The following is a 15,985-nucleotide window of genomic DNA, read 5'->3' as shown; positions in this document are numbered from 1 at the left end:
GTATCAGTTGGAGTGCTACAAATTGAGCCAGTGAGCGAGTGAGTGAGCGAGTGAGAGAGAGAGAGAGAGGTAGGTAGGTTATTGACTGATTTTTAAGGAATCGTTGTTGTTAGGTGCCGTCGAGTCAGTTCCGACTCATAGCGGCCCCGTGCACAACAGAACAAAACACTGCCCAACCCTGCACCATCCTTACAATCGTTATGCTTGAGCCCATTGTTGCAGCCACTGTGTCAATCCACCTCTTTGAAGGTCTTCCTCTTTTCCCCTGACCCTGTACTTTGCCAAGCATGATGTCTTTCTCCAGAGACTGATCCCTCCTGACAATACGTCCAAAGCATGTAAGATGCAGTCTCACCATCCTTGCTTCTAAGGAGCATTCTGGTTGTACTTCTTCCAAGACAGATTTATTCATTCTTCTGGCAGTCCATGGTATATTCAATATTCCTTGCTAACACCACAATTCAAAGGCATCAATTCTTCTTCGATCTTCCTTACTCATTGTCCAGCTTTCACATGAATATGATGCGATTGAAAATACCATGGCTTGGGTCAGGCGTACCTTAGTCTTCAGGGTGACATCTTTGCTCTTCAACACTTTAAAGAGGTCCTTTGCAGGGGATTTACCTAACGCAATAAGTCTTTTGATTTCTTGACTGCCGGTTCCATGGCTGTTGATTGTGGATCCAAATAAAATGAAAATTATTTAAGGAATTGGCTAATGTGATTGTGGGAGCTGGTAAGTCTGAAATTTGTAGGGCAGACCAGCGGGCTGGAAACTCAGGAAAGGGTTGATGTTGCAGTCTTGAGTCTGGTATTTCTAGGGCAGGCCAGCAGTCTGGAAACTTGGGCAGGATATCCATGTTAGAGCCTTGAGTCAGAATTCCTTCTTCTCTGGAAATCTGTCTTTGCTCTTAAAGCCTTTGGCTCGTTGAATGAGACCCACCTACATTACTGAGGATGGTCTACTTAAAATCTGCTGATTGTAGATGTTAATCACATCCCCAAAACCCTTTCCCAGCAACATCTAGAGTAATGTTTGCCTAAACAACCGGGCCCCATAGCCTAGCCAAGTAGACACATGAAATGAACCATCACAATGGGAATAATAACGGTGCCTGTGTCATAGTGATTGTGAAGTCGAACAGATGTGTAATGCTTTTAAAGTACGTAGAGCAGTGTGTGACTCATACAGGTTCTCATATGTTATAAATAATGTTATTGTTTGGAATTTCTGTTGACATAGGGAGGAGAATGATTGATGGATGTGTTGTTCACTGTAACTTCTTGTCTTCCTTTGGAATGCACCGGGTGGTGGCCAGCAGCAGCCACTCCATGAGCAAATGGAATGAGTCCTCTCTTATGGTTTGGGAATTATGAGTTTCCATGTGAATCTGGGGTGCGTGGAGCTTGTTAGCTTTGACTCATTGGGCATTTACCCCTTACTCTGTCTTGAGGGCAGCCTGCCTGGGACTGCCTCCCGTACAGAGACCAGGCTCTGTGCACAGAGCTGGACCCCCTTTGCTTACTGCAGAATTCAAAGGAATCTGCTTTCTCCTTCACTGTCTCCATTACATAAAAATTTTCCATGCAAGTAATTGCAGAACGGGGTAACAAGGAGGATAATGGAGGGAGATAATTGTGGATAAATCAGCTTGATTACACTCTTTCCCAAACTTGATTATCCAGATTTGCAGTGCTGTGCAAAACCTCAAAAGCCAATTAAGACCTTTAACAATAACGCCTGCAGATCCTGGGGAAGTCTCGCTCATAAGCCTAGTAGGTCTGCCAACAGGTTGCACATGGCAAGAACAACTCTTCTGATTTTCTGTATTTCAGTGAGCAAGCTGGGGAGTTTTATCACTCTGTTTTTAAGCAGAGCGATTACATGTACAGGTGGCAAAACACCAACCATTCCACTGATTTGGCTTATAGTGATTTAGACTCACCTTTGGTAATTTAGGAGACCCTGGTGGAGTAGTGGCTAAGCATACGGCTGCTCACCAAAAGGTCAGCAGTTCAAATCCACTAGGCACTCCATGGAAACTCTATGGGGCAGTTCTCTGTCCTATAGGGTCACTATGAGTTGGAATGGACTCAATGGCAATGGGGGTTGGTAATTTAGGAAGCCCTGCTGGCGCAGTGATTAAGAGCTATGGCTGCTAACCCAAAGGTTGGCAGTGCGAATCCACCAGGTGCTCCTTGGCAGCCCTATGGGGGAGTTCTACGCTATCCTGTAGGGTCACTATGAGTTGGAATTGACTCAACAGCAATGGCTTTGGTTTTGTTTGGTTTGGTAATTTAAGGAGTCCTGGTAGTGCAGTGGTTAAAACAATTGACTGCTAACCAAAAGGTCGGTGGTTCGAAACCACCAGTGGCTCTGTGGGAGAAAGATGTGGCAGTCTGCTTCCGTAGAGATTTACAGCCTTTGAAACCCTATAGGGTCGCTGTAAGTAGGAATAGACTTGACAGCAGTGGGTTTGGTAGTTTAAAGTGTGACTGTTCCGATTGGTGCCAGTTGTACTGGGTACTGATTCGTTTCAAGACACATTGATACCATTAGTAGAACAAAAAGTCAAAGGACTGTGGGAAATCATTGAAGGCAGAGACGCGACAGTTGATTTATTTAGCGGCATGTTATTAGCCCTGTTTTACCAGTACTACTTGGCCTTCTTTAAACTCAGTTTCTTAATTGGCAAAATAACCTTGTAGGGTTGTGGTAAAGTCTGAGGAAAATAAAGTATGTCATAATTCGGTGTTTGGAATGTAGGCAGTGTTCCATCACAGTCTCATTCCCCATTGTTTGGGAGGAGAGGTTTGCAGCATTTAGACAGGAAGAAAACGCTGAAGTCTTCCGGTCCAGATCCTCAATGAGGAAAAATGAGGGACAGAGAATGATTAAATGACTAATTCAAAGTCACAGAGCTGGTTTGGCAGCTAAGCCCAGATGAGACCACAGGTGTCCTGGCTCCTAGGGTTGGTGGGAGCCACTTGGGACTGAATTTGTTTCTGGTGCCAACAGGAAATCCATAGCTACCAGCCCAGAGGCAATTAGAGCCCCAAGACAGGAGGGGTCATGAGAACTGAGTGCCGGAGAAGTCCATTTGGAAAGACCTCAGAAGTTAAGGGCTGGTATAGTCCTGGGGCAGAGGTGGTCCCCACTGGGAAGAGCCTGAGTCCCAAGATGGCCTTCTGGAGCCTACATTATTCAGGAAAGACCCGGAGGAAGAGAAGAGGAGCTTGACAAAGAGAAAGTGAGCAGGGACTCAAGAATGGAAGGGCATTTCCCCCAGAAGCCCAGGACCAGTACCAACCCCTTTTGAGTAGAGTCACACTTTATAAAGCATTTTCATGTTGATTTTCTTATTTGAGCAATTCTTCCAAGTGGCCAGGATGTCCGTGCCTGTGTAATGAATGAATGAATAATGAGTAAAAGCTAATGCTTACTAAGTCTATGTGGTATGTGCCAGCCATCTCATTTATAATCATCGTTTTACAGATAAAGAAACGGAGGCACACAGAAATGAAGTGATTTGGCCGGTGTCAAATCCAGGGAAGCAGATTTCAGAATCTGAGCTTTTACTTTAACTACCTTGCTGTACTGCCGATGAATGAATAAGTGAATGACTGTCCATTTTACAGATGAAGAAGTAGCAAAATCGAAGGGTGAGGAACTTTGTTGCAATCACAAAGTCATCAGTAGTGGAATGTAAAGCCTAGTCCAACTAGCTGCTAAGGAACAGCAACCGGCATTCCCCATACTGCCTGGGTCTGCCCCAGGGCCCTCCCATCGCCTGCTCTACTGTGGCAAGTTGTCTTCAGCCCACACATTGCCCTCGCTTCCACCTCATTGTGTTCTTGCCCCACATTTAGAATAATGGGTACGGTGGAAACAGCCCAGATTAGGGTCAGAAGACCCGAGGGTGAGTTCTAGTTTTACTGCTTGTTAGCTAAGTGACCTTGGGCAGGAAGGTCACTGAGCCTCAGTTTCTCTGTCTGGAAAAAGGTAGATGACTTTCTGCTTTTCAGTGTTGAGCTGTGCTTGAGATACAGAGTGGAAAAGCACCTAGGGTGCTTCTGGCAGGTAGGCAGCACTCGGCAAATGGTTAGCTGGCCCTCCCGTCCTCTAGGTTCCTCTGAAGAGGACATCTCAGTGCGTGAATACGAGCAGCTCCGGTGGTCTGTGATGGACCAAACCCAGGGACCTCAGTGAGAGCCATGAAATGGGGGGTTTCCGTCACTCAGGACAGACGACAAGGTGTGCGTTTGGTTCTTTCTTTAGGGGCTCAGTGGTGATGGTGGTGGAGAGGATGGTTAGACAAACAGCTGCTGTTTGTCTGGGTGAGCCGATTAGTCTTAGTCAACCACTCAGCAAGCGAGCACCCAGTAAAGGCCTGGCTCCCAGGGAATAGAGATAGGCTTGTCCACAGGAGGTGCTGACTTCGGAGGGTGGGTCCCAGGGTTCCTACCAGTTACCACTTTCCTTCCAGTCGATTCCAACTCATGGCAAACCCTTGTGTGTCAGAGCAGGACTGCACCCCGTAGAGTTTGAGTGGCTGATTTTTCAAAGAAGATACCAGGCCTTTCTTGTGAGTCACCTGTGGGTAGGCTCGAACCTCCAACTTTTCAGTTAGCAGCCGAGCGTGTTAACCGTTTGCATCACCCAGGGTATCCCCAGGAATCCTAGAGGCTGTTAAATATGCCTCCCACCCAGCCCAACCAATAATCGGTCTGAAGCAGCCACGGAGAGGGAAGCACAAATGTCCCCAGGCAGGACAGGAGACAGGGTGACAGGCATAAATGGGTGCGGGAGGCTGGCTGGGGAGGAGCACAGGGTGAGCATTCCTCCAGCCAAAGCCGGCAGCTGCTTCTCAGCTCCTCTGACGACTGTGGCCACGGAGGAGAGCAGGCCTGAGGTTGCCAGCCGGAATTTTTCAACAGAGGCCAGAAATTCAGATTTTGACTTAAGGGTGCCTGGTTTTTAAATAGTGGCCATGAATTACATTTTTTTACAGCCCAAACCAAACATATCAGCAGGCTGCCGAGGGCAGCAGGCCGCCGAGGGCAGCTGGCTGCCAGCCTCTGGTTTAAGGTTCCATGTGTCAGAGGGTTGGATCTTTATTGAAACAGCTGCCATGTGCTTGCTTGTTCAGGCATCCATTCAACAATATTTACTGAGCACCTACTCCATGCCAGGCATTGTTCTAGGCTCTGGGGGTACAGCTCTGATCAGAAGCAGCCAGGAATCCCTGCTGGCCCCTTGGAGCTGATGTTCTGCTGTGTGGCCACTGCATTCTGCCTCACACCCCTTTATCTTGGCAGCAGTGATGACCTGGTTGTTCGCCATCTGCTACTTAGGAAGATTTTGAGCGAGCAGCCACAGACCTGGCCACTCCTCAGAGGAAGGGGAAGCTTCTGCCTTCTCCTGGCCTCAGCTGGCTGCGGTGCAGGCTGGTGGCTCTAAGCAGCTGTATTCCTGCGTCTTATGTCATATTTATATGTCGACCTTGTCCTGTGCCCCCCAGTGTCAGCCTCTCGTCTGAACACTGGCCTTGTCCAGTCCTTGGCCTTCTGACTTGTGGTTGTTCTGTCTCATGCATCCAACTCTTCTTAGCTACTAGCCCAACCAAAGACCGTCCTAGGAGGAAATGGCCTTATTACTCCAGGTGTGTGGGCTTCTGAAGGTGTTTTAGTCGTCCAGTGCTACTGTAAACAGAGATACCACAAGTGAATGGCTTTAACAAAGAGAAATTTATTCTCTCACAGTTTAGGAGGCTAGAAGTCTGAATTCAGGGTGCCAGCTCCAGGGGAAGGCTATCTGTCTCTGTCAGCTCTGGGGGAAGGTCCTCGTCATCAATCTTCCCTGGTCAAGGAGCATCTCAGCACAGGGATGCTGGGTCCAAAGGGTGTGCTGTTCTCCTGGCTCTTATTTCTTAGTGGTATGAGGTCCCCATGTCCCTCTGCTTGCTTCTGTCTTTTATATCTCAAATGAGATTGACTTAAGAAACAACTCAATTTTATAGATTGAGTCCTGCCTCATTAACATAGCTGCCACCTATCCCACCTCATTAACATCATTGAGGTAGGATTTATAACACGGAAGACAACCACATCAGATGATAAAATGGTGGACAATCACACAATATTGGGAATCATGGCCCAGCCAAGCTGATGTATTTTTGGGGGACACAATTCAATCTATTACAGAAGGTGACTCATTTCGTGAGTGAGCTAACCTCTTTCCAGTTTCTCTCTTTTCTTCTGCTTCAGATTTTCTTTTCCTGCCGCTCTTTCTTCTTTCTGACTTTCTTTTTTCTTATTACAATTGCCGTTGTCACCCTGTACTGAAATGAGTCGAAGTTAACAATACTTTTCAAGAGTAGGCACTTGCTTTGGCTGACAAAGGACTTCATTTTGTAGGATTTTAATGGCCCAGGAACCAAACCAAAAACCAAACCCACTGCCATTGAGTCAATTCTGACTCATAGCGACCCTATAGGACAGAGTAGAACTGCCCATAGGGTTCCTAAGGCCGTAATCTTTATGGAAGCCAAGCCAGTGCCGTCGAGTCGATTCCGACTTATAGCGACCCTACAGGACAGAGTAGAACTGCCCCACAGAGTTTCCAAGGAGCACCTGGCGGCTTCAAACTGCCAACCCTTTGGTTAGCAGCTGTAGCGCTTAACCACTACGCCACCAGGGTTTACAGAAGCAGACTGCCACATCTTCCTCCGAGGAGTGGCTAGTGGTTTGGCAACTGAGCGCTTAACCACTGTGCCACCAGGGCTCCAGGCCAAGGAGCACAATAATTTTTAAAACCCTTTTGTTTTGGAAATTTCAAGCACCCTTCCCCAATAATCAGTATTTTTTTGTTTTTTATTTGTTCTCTTACATGCTCAGCCTCCCCCCCACCCCACCTTTTTTTGGTCAAGCAAATTCCAGGCATGGAATGGTTTCGTATGTAAATACTTCAGTGTATGATTTTAACTAACCGCAATATCCTTTGTGACACCCACTGAAATTAACAATTTCCTTTTGAGCCGTCACCAGAACAAGACTCACACATTCTATTTGGTGAGCAAACTTTTTAGGAATGATTTTTTTTTTTTTTAATTTGGAACTTTTCAGTGATAAATTGTGTTAATGCCCTTTGCCGAGTGCCTCTTGTGGGGCCCGTCCTGATCCTAGGGTGCCAGCCTCTGCAGCCTGGGTTTATGGAGACCGGGCTTTTCTGTTTCAGCTCAGGCGGCTGAAACATTTTCAGTTTTCCATTGTTTGCTTCCAGTGGGAAGGACCCCTCCGCAGAAATGTTTGGAAATAGTTGCGCTAAACGTTGGGACTTCTGGGGTGATGCATTCTTACATGATAACTTGTTATTATTATAATAATTGTTACCTTTGTCTTCAGAGGTAGCCCACTACTCCACCTCAGGGTAAGTCCTGTCCAGAGGCAGGTTGCTGGTTCACAGACAGATAATTCATCAATATGTTCTCTTGATAGCCTCACTCCACCCACTGTTCCCAGGACTAATGAAAAATACGATACGCCTCCTCCCTGCCCAGAACTGAGCGGCCAGCTTGCTGCCCACGTCCGATGCCCGTTTGTAAGCGTTTTTCCTCTTGCAAAGGAATAGTGCAGTTAAGAACCATGCCTTACATTTTGTTTTTGCTTAGAAAGCTTCTTTATCATGTCTTGTTTTTTTCTCCTTCAGATTGCAAGGTTCCGAAGTGACTTTCTGGATCGTTGTTTGCTCATGGAATGGCCAGATGATGAGTGCTTGTTGTTGGTGCTCTTCTGTCTGATCTCCCCCCACTCGTCCCCAGTCTCACTGTTCCCAGTCATGTTGTCATCAGTGTCACTAATACTCGCGTTTGCAAGAGCAGCAGCCACCTTTTATTGAGGCCGATGGTGCCCAGGTGCTTTGTCGGATCCTGACACTTATTCACAATGGCCCTGGAGGGTATAGCCATCAGGTGTGTTTGAGGGGAATGAAATCTCAGAGAGGTTAATGACTTTTCTCAGACTTCTCAGCTAGGGAATGCCAAAGCAGGGATCAGAACAAAGGCTAATTGTCTAAGTTCGTATTCCAGTATAAAAAAATCCAAACCTGTTGCTGTGGTGTCGATCCGACTCTTAGTGACCCTACAGGAGAGTAGAACTGCCCCGTAGGGTTTCCAAGGAATGGCTGGTGGATTTAACTGCTGACCTTTTGGTTAGCAGCTGAGCACTTAACCACGGTGCCACCAGAGCTCCATTGCAGTAGTCTTGTGTCATTTATGGTTCAGAAGGATGTGGAGGTCTGTGTCTGGTATGTGACTTTAAGGCCCCTGAAGTCATAAGCCATCTTGAAAATGGTCTCTTACCAAGGCTTCTGGATTCAGGGTTGCTGCAGATCCATGGGGTCTTTTAGGTAACGATGAGACTCTGGAAAATGGGGAGACTCTGGGGCTTCGGGAACTTGACTTTGAGTCAGAAGAGGCAAGGGACAGTGGCACCCATGTCCTTGGTTGGGACTTGCTGTTCCTGCTTGTGTGGTGTTGGGTCGGCACTCTTTGGGGTTCCCATCTTTGGGCTGATGAGTCCTTTGCCACATTCCGTATGAGGACAGTGATAAATACATACCCTGGAACTTCCTTAGAGGATTGGGGCCCCTTATGGTCCTTGGATTGGAGGCATTTCACAGGTCCAATGACCGAGTCCCTAGGCTCAAAGACATGGCTCTCAAAGCAGAGTGGGGTGGCAATCTGACGCGTAGATGCTGTTCTGATGCCTGCGACTAAAGACCTTGCCATCTCATTCCACAATCTGTTGTGACTGAGGGTCCTGGGACTATAATCTCCACAGTTGGAGGACAGCAATCCTGGTGCAGTACCTGGAATGTGGCAGGCACTCAGTAAGTACTTGCTGAATGAATAAACAGCTGGCCAAGGTGATAGTCGCCGGCTGTCCCCTGCTGCACCCCTTCTTGTTTAACGAAAAATGCATTGTAGGCTGCTGAAAGTCAGGCTGAGTGATGAGAACGGGACCAGCCGCCAGGAGGGCGGGAGTGTACACGAGTGTGGATGCGTCTGTCACTGGTCTAGCAGCTACCCAACTGGGCCCTGTCTGGGGATCCTCAGAGGGCAGGTCATGTTCTTATTTTGTGCAATGCCAGCCAGTAAAAGGTGCGAGAACATTCGATGGTGAAGGTGTGTAACCCCTGGAGTTGCTCTCACTGCTCATAGGTGAAGATTCAGGGACCAAAGGAAGGGAGGCAGGCCATGTGGTGATTTGGCATAAAAAAGCCACTGGCAACCAAAGTCTGCCCGAAGGAAATACATGTTTGGTTTTCTGTTTTTCTTAGACTTCATTCCTCTTCTAGTTTTCTGCTGGCTTTTCTTTCCATGTAACCATCAGACTCCCTCTTCTCCGCTGTAGTTAATTTCGTTTTTTTTTTTTCTCCCTGCAAGTCAGCAAATGGCTTACCTTACACTCACTTAAATTCTGGCTTGGTGTGTGTGTGTGTGAGAGAGAGACAGAGACAGAGAAGGAGAGGGATGTGGATTCAAAACTCAATCCAGAGAGGGTTTAAGCATCTATAATGTGCATGCGTTAACAGGAGAATTGCTCTGTAAAAAGCTAGAATAACATCTTTCTATGTTCATAGTGTATGTCTTCTGAGTTCTTCCACCGTCCCATCAGAGACATAAGGCGAAAACCAGTAGCACTGTCCCTGCTTTGCCAAGGAGAAATTAAGATACTGTAGACTAAGACAGTCATCTGGTTCAAACAGTGAAGAGATAGAAGCAGCATGTCCTAAATCGAAATCAAACAGCAAGTTACCAGTTTGAACAGTTGCAATTTTCAGGAAAGAAAAGGATATGTTTACTTTAGTACTAACTCTGTGCTTTTCACATGGAAACATTTTGACTTACGCAGCTCAGGCGTTTTAGTTTTAGTTCTAACGTCTCTGTTAAGTGAGGTGACGGCATTGACAGTAGTTAACATCTAGGGAATGGTTATAACGGGGACCGGAAACCAGCTGCTGTCAAGTCGGTTGTGACCCTGTGTATATCAGAGCAGAATGGTGCTGTGCTCCATGGAGTTTTCAATGGCTGATTTTTCAGAATTAGATTGCCAGGCCTTTCTTCTGAGGCACCTCTGGGTGGACTCGAACCTCCAACCCGTTAGTTAGCAGCCACACACTTTAACTGTTTGCACCACCCAGGGACTCCTACGTGGAGTTGGTTCTTCAGTGGCTGAAGTTGGGAAGCACTGGCTAACATCCACTTTATTTCCCTGAGAGTTGTGTGTCTAAACTGTAGTGTACATGACAGCCCCTGGGCCAAGAGTCTGTATTTTAACAAGCACCCAGGAGATGAGAGTACCCTGGCCCCTTGCTATGCTGGTGTGATGCATGGACTAGCGGCCTCAGCATCACTGGGGAGCTTGCTGGAAGTGCTGGGCCTCCCTGGATCTGCTGTGTGTTGCCGTGTGGGATCTGTGTCCACAAGACCTCAAGCGGTTCCTGGGCACTCTAAAGGCTGAGAACCACTGACCTAGCACACTGCTGGGAGCTGTCGGTGCCTGTTGACCCCTCAGAGAGCACAGGCCACCCCTTTACTCCTTACCTAGAAGCAGGGTTTCCATTTTTCATGGTTTCCAATGCACTTCCCAAGGGCTCATGGGAGTGGGAGAATGTTTCCAAGCTCGAACGAGCCCTCAGTTTTGGATTGAATTGTGTCTCCAAAAAAGTCATGTTGAAGTCCCTATCCCTGTATCTGTAAATATGAGTCAGTTTGGAAATAGGGTTTTCTTTTGTTATGTTAACAAGGTCATACCAGAGTCAGGTGGGACCTAACCCTAATCCCCTCTGAGTGGCGTCTTATAAAAAAGAGCAGAGGAGACACATGGGAGATGGAGGGACAAGCCCAGAAATGCTGAGAACTGCCAGCAGCTACTAGAAGCTGAAAGAGACAAAGAAGGACTGTGCCTTTAAGCTGACACTATGAACTCAGACTTCTAGACTCCAGAATTGTGATGAAATAAATTTCTATTCTTTAAAGCCCCCATTTGTGGTATTTTTGTTATGGTAGCACTAAATAACTAAGACCCCCCTCTCTTGGGAACACCCTTTTGATGTCTCCAGAACTTTCCATTCTGCCATATGACCGCGTTTGCCCTGCTTGCTTTGTTAAGACCTTGGTCCCCTGAGCAGCTGTCTTGCTGTCTGGATTCTCTGAGGTGGACACCTGTGCCGGGAACGTGGCTAGAGGAAGAACATCTATTTTTCTTGGTCCTGCCACTCCCAGAGGATATCATTTGCTTGGCAGATGGGATCTGGCTGCAGCTCCTGGGACGTGAGGTGGGGTGGGTGCCTGAGGAGAGTAAAACCTGGGCAACAAGGAAGGGAAGGAAGGAAGGTGTTCAGAGGTGAGCACAGGTCCCTGGCCCTGTGGCGGGCGGTATGGGGTTAAGGTTGTGGCATCTCTGAGAGTGTGGGCTCCTATGCCGTTAGAGTGACCGCACTCATGTGTGGCAGACGGTCTTTCCAAAGAGGGCTGCAGTGTGTCTCTCCTCCCACATGCTTTTCTAGAAAGGGGGCTTGCCATTCTCCATCCACAGGTGGAATATCCTCTCCCTTGAATCTGGGCTCAGCTAATGAGTCCCTTATAACCATGTGGGTGCTGTGGAGGTGACACTGTGTGACATCTGAGGCTGGGTTAGAAAAGGCCAGTCAGCTTTTGCCTGGTTCTCCTGGGACACCATTTTGGGGGAAGCCAGCTGCTGTAAGAAGCCCGGCTGCTCTGAGACCATGGTGCTGGGGAGTCCACATGTGGGTGTTGCCGTTCACAGCCCAGCAGAGTGCCCAGCTGACAGCTGTGTAATTGTTTTGGGTTGATTTAAAAAAAAAAAACAAAAACGAAGCCTGTTGCCATCCAGTCGATTCCAACTCATAACAACCTATAGCACAGAGTAGAACTGCCACATAGGGTTTCCAAGGAGCGTGGAGCCCTCAGATGATTGCAGCCCCAGCCGGTGTCCAGCTGCTGCAGCCCCAGGAGAGACCCCGAGGGAGACAGTCTGGCTGGAGCCTCTTTGATTTTCTAGTCCACAAAATGGTTGTTTTAAGCCATTAAGTTTTGGGGCAATTTGTTATGCAGCAATGATAACTGGAGTAGTCTGGAAGCTTCAGTTACACAAGTACATAATACAGTCTCATAATTTTTTTCAAATAAAACTCATTTTCATTCCTTTTATGTAGAATGTTTTAAAAACACTTCCAGGCAGAGTATCGATTGTCACAAAATCAAACAAAGAACAAGCCCGCAAACTGGTAAAAGTGTGAGAGTGGAAGCTAGAATAAAATAATAGTTTCTATTCATGCTCTGCTAGGCACTCTACATCTATGCTTTCATTTTGTTTTCATTCCCACTTGGGAGATGTGCCCATTTTACAGATGGGGGAACTGAGGCTCAGAAATGTTAAGGAACTCACAGAGAGTCTGAGCTGGGATGTGAGTGCTGATGAGTCTGACCCCAGAGCCTGGGCCTGCAGTGGGTAGGAGAGCTGTTGGTGAGGAGAGTTAAACCACTGGGTCTCCGCTCCCTGTGGGTACGAGTGCAGACCCGGTGAGTTGATTCTGACTCACAGCGAACCTACATGACAGAGCAGAACTGCCCCATGTTATGGAAGCAGATTACCAGGTCTTTTTTCCTGCAGAACAGCTGGTGGGTTCGAACCGCCAGCCTTTTGGTTAGCAGCCAAGTTCTTAACCATTGCACCACCAGGGCTCCTTAGAGATTATCTTATTTTAACGCATTTCTCTCCTGTCCCAATCCTTTCATTCTCACTCTGCCCCCTAGTGGTGGTGCTGATGGTGGTATAGGGTATCATAAACCCACCCAGTGCTGTCATAGAGGAAGAGACTAGACCGGTTCTTTCCCCAGAATTGCTAACCACTCTCTCACTCTTGTTCCAACCCCAGGGCAGTTGGCTCCCAAAGACTGCTGCTGGCCTTTGCCTTGCCCCAGTCTGAGCCTCTAGTCTGCACTTCAGCCTCCAGTTGACGTTCGTTGTTAGTTGTCATTGAGTCAGCTCCAAATATGACAATATCGTGTATAACAGAACCAAACGTTGCCTGGTACCGTGCCATCTTCATGATCGTTGGTGTGTTTGTATCCATTGTCACGGTTATTGTGTCAGTCCATCTCAATGAGAGTTTCCCTCACTTTCATCGGCCCTCCCCTTTCCAAGCATGATGTCCTTCTCCAGCAAGTGCTTCATCCCAGCTAACCCAAAGTAAGCGAGTGGAAGTCAGACAGTATTCTGTGATCCATAAGATTTTTATTAACTAATTTTCCTAAACAGATTGCCAGGCCTTTTCTCCTAGTCTCTCTTAGTCTGGAAGTTCCACTGAAACCTGTCCACCATGAGTGACCCTGCTGGTATTTGAAAAACCGGTGGCATAGCCTCCAACATCACAGCAGCATGCATGCCAGCACAGTACGACAAACTGACAGACAGGCAATGGAGTTCACTTTGGAACCCCAAATTCTTAGATTCTTTGTAAGTTGGCCTCACCCTATTCCCTTGTACCCAGAAGTGGTCTTGCTGGCAGATGGCCACAGAAGAGTCCATGACATCTCAGTGGTTTCTTCCATCTCTCCCCAGTTTGAACTGGCTGAGAACCATCAGGAGGGACAGCCTGTTTCCCTTCCCAACCCCTGAGGGCTGGGTTCTCTGCCCGAGGGTGTGCAGGGGCAGGCCTTCTTGGGAGCAAGGGCAACAGCTGAGAGCTCAGACCTCATGCATCTTTCTTTGTTTTGTTTCAGGTTTACGGAGTTTTTGGATCCGTTCCAGAGAGTCATCCAGCCGGAAGAGATCTGGCTCTATAAAAATCCTCTGGTGCAATCAGACAACATACCGACCCGCCTCATGTTTGTAAGTACCATGGGTGATTTGCCTCTTTTCCCAAGTAGGAACCAAATACATTTGCATCTCTGCCTTCTACCCCTGCTGAAGATGGTGGGCAGCCTGGAAGAGGCAGAAGGTGAGAGGCCCATCAGATTAAACTTCAGTTCCAAGCCAGGAGGGGGGCTGCTTGGTTAGGTGTGAGACAGTAATTGCCCAACACTTTGGGAAGGGGAGAGGCCAGCTTACCTGGGCTGTGTGGAGTTGTTTCCAAATATTTCCAGTGAGGGACGACTAGAAGCCAGTGACCTGATTTTCCTATCCCCTCTTTCTTTAAGGATAAGCCTCGATTTTCCCAAACTAAGACACAGTAGATAGGCCTGGCAGCCACTCTTCTTGGTGGATAATTGGTGGTTCAGTGGTAGAATTCTTGGTTTCCGGGTTAGCAGACCAGGGTTCAATTCCCTGCTAATGCGCCTCGTATGCAGCCGTCACCTGTCTGTCAGTAGGAAGCTTGAGTGTTGCTATGATGCTGAACAGGTTCCAGTGGCGCTTCCAGACTAAGAAGGACTAGGAAGAAAGGAGTGACAATCTACTTTGGAAAATTATCCAGTAAACACTAAGGATCACAACGGTCAAATCCACGATTGATCATGGGGCTAATGCAGGACCAGGCAGTGCCTTGTTCCGTCATGCATGGAGTTGCCAAGAGTCAGGGGCGAAGTCCACGGCAACTCACAACAACAATTTCTGGTTTTAGCTGGTCAGTTGCAGACCAGAGGACCACCCTCTGACCCAACCTCCAGGCAGTATCTGTGTCTCTCTAGAGTAAATAAGCAAGAACTCAAGAAGCTGGCAAGTGTAGTGAGATTATTTTTACCTCCACATCCCTGCTGCCTGACTGTGGCAACATTTTATGCTTCACTTCCTGGGAGCCAGGCATTTGGCTGAGTGTTTAAGAAAATTATCTCATTGAACCCTGCTAAACATGGCGGTGGGGAAGATGGCATCACTGTCCACACTTTGCAGGAGCAGAACTGCCCCTCAGAGAGATGAGGAGACTTGCCCCAAGTCACACAGCTAGTTGGTGACTCAGCCAGGATTCCAGTCCAAGCAGCTGGCTCTGTAACCGAGAGCCCAACCCAGAGGCGAAGGAGAGTTGGGAAGAGAGTCAAGGCTGCCTTGCAGATGGGACCTGCCTCCTGGAGAATTGCCATCAGAGCTTCCCGCAGCACTCCCTTGTCCCAGAAGAATAAGGTAGCTTTTGGAGGGACAGTACTGCAGCAAGAAGGTTGTTCCTGTTCATGAGCCGTTGTGTCTCATGCCTCTGGGAACTGAGATAACCCTTCCAGAAGCTTCCCTTGAGCACTCTAGGAATAGTTTGTGTTTGGAAGAGATGCCTCTTGTTCCATGGAAGAAATCTTGTTAATTAAAAGGAAAGACCTTTGTGTCTGCAAACTCCCTGAAATGCTTAGAACGCCCCATGAACGTTAAAGTATTGTTTTAGTTGCTTTTTTAAAAATGTAGGTTATTTTATAATTTTATAAAAATATGCACAGAAAAACATTTCAACAACTTGTACATGTACAATTCAGTGACATTGATTACACTCTTCAAGTTGTGCAACCATTCTCGCTATCCTTTTCCAAATTATCCCACCACCGTTAACATGAACTCACTCCGCTAAGCTTCTCTAACCTTTCGAGTTGCTGTTGTCAGTTTGATCCCACATAGATAATTCTTTAAAAGAGCGCAATGCTCAAGGCAGACATCCTTTACTAGTTAAGCTAAACTATTGTTTGATTCAAAGAAGACTTCAGGGGATAGTTTTGGTTTGAGGTTTAGGGTTTAAAGATTATCTCAGGGGAATAGTTTTTTTTTTTTAATTGTGTTTTAAGTGAAAGTTTACAAACCAAGTCAGTCTCTTATACAAAAACTTATGTACACCTTGGCGTATACTCCTAGTTGCTCTCCCTCTAATGAGACAGCACACTCCTTCTCTGCACCCTGTATTCCCGTGTCCATTCAGCCCGCTTCTGCCCCCCTCTACCTTCTCATCTCCCTTTCAGACAGGAGCTGCCCACATAGTCTCATG

At 47.3% G+C, this 15,985-nt stretch overlaps 1 protein-coding gene across 3 annotated transcripts in view; it reads left to right on the top strand.

Annotated features, from left to right (window-relative positions):
* PLPP4 (phospholipid phosphatase 4) overlaps positions 1-15,985 on the top strand; it is a 121,848-nt gene that overhangs the window by 35,885 nt on the left and 69,978 nt on the right. For 2 of the 3 annotated variants that reach the window (XM_023540905.2, XM_010601215.3), the window contains exon 1: positions 13,556-13,920. In XM_023540905.2, coding sequence (XP_023396673.1) covers positions 13,786-13,920 — 135 coding nt within the window. In that variant the 5' untranslated portion in view covers positions 13,556-13,785. Of the gene's footprint in view, positions 1-13,555; positions 13,921-15,985 lie in introns of those variants that run through there. The other variant, XM_064269234.1, reaches the window with a different exon arrangement.

This window comes from Loxodonta africana, chromosome 16 (genome assembly GCF_030014295.1).
Source record: "Loxodonta africana isolate mLoxAfr1 chromosome 16, mLoxAfr1.hap2, whole genome shotgun sequence".
Lineage (NCBI taxonomy): Eukaryota > Metazoa > Chordata > Mammalia > Proboscidea > Elephantidae > Loxodonta > Loxodonta africana.
The sequence above is the reverse complement of the archived record's forward strand: the minus strand, read 5'-3'. Positions and strand labels throughout refer to the sequence as shown.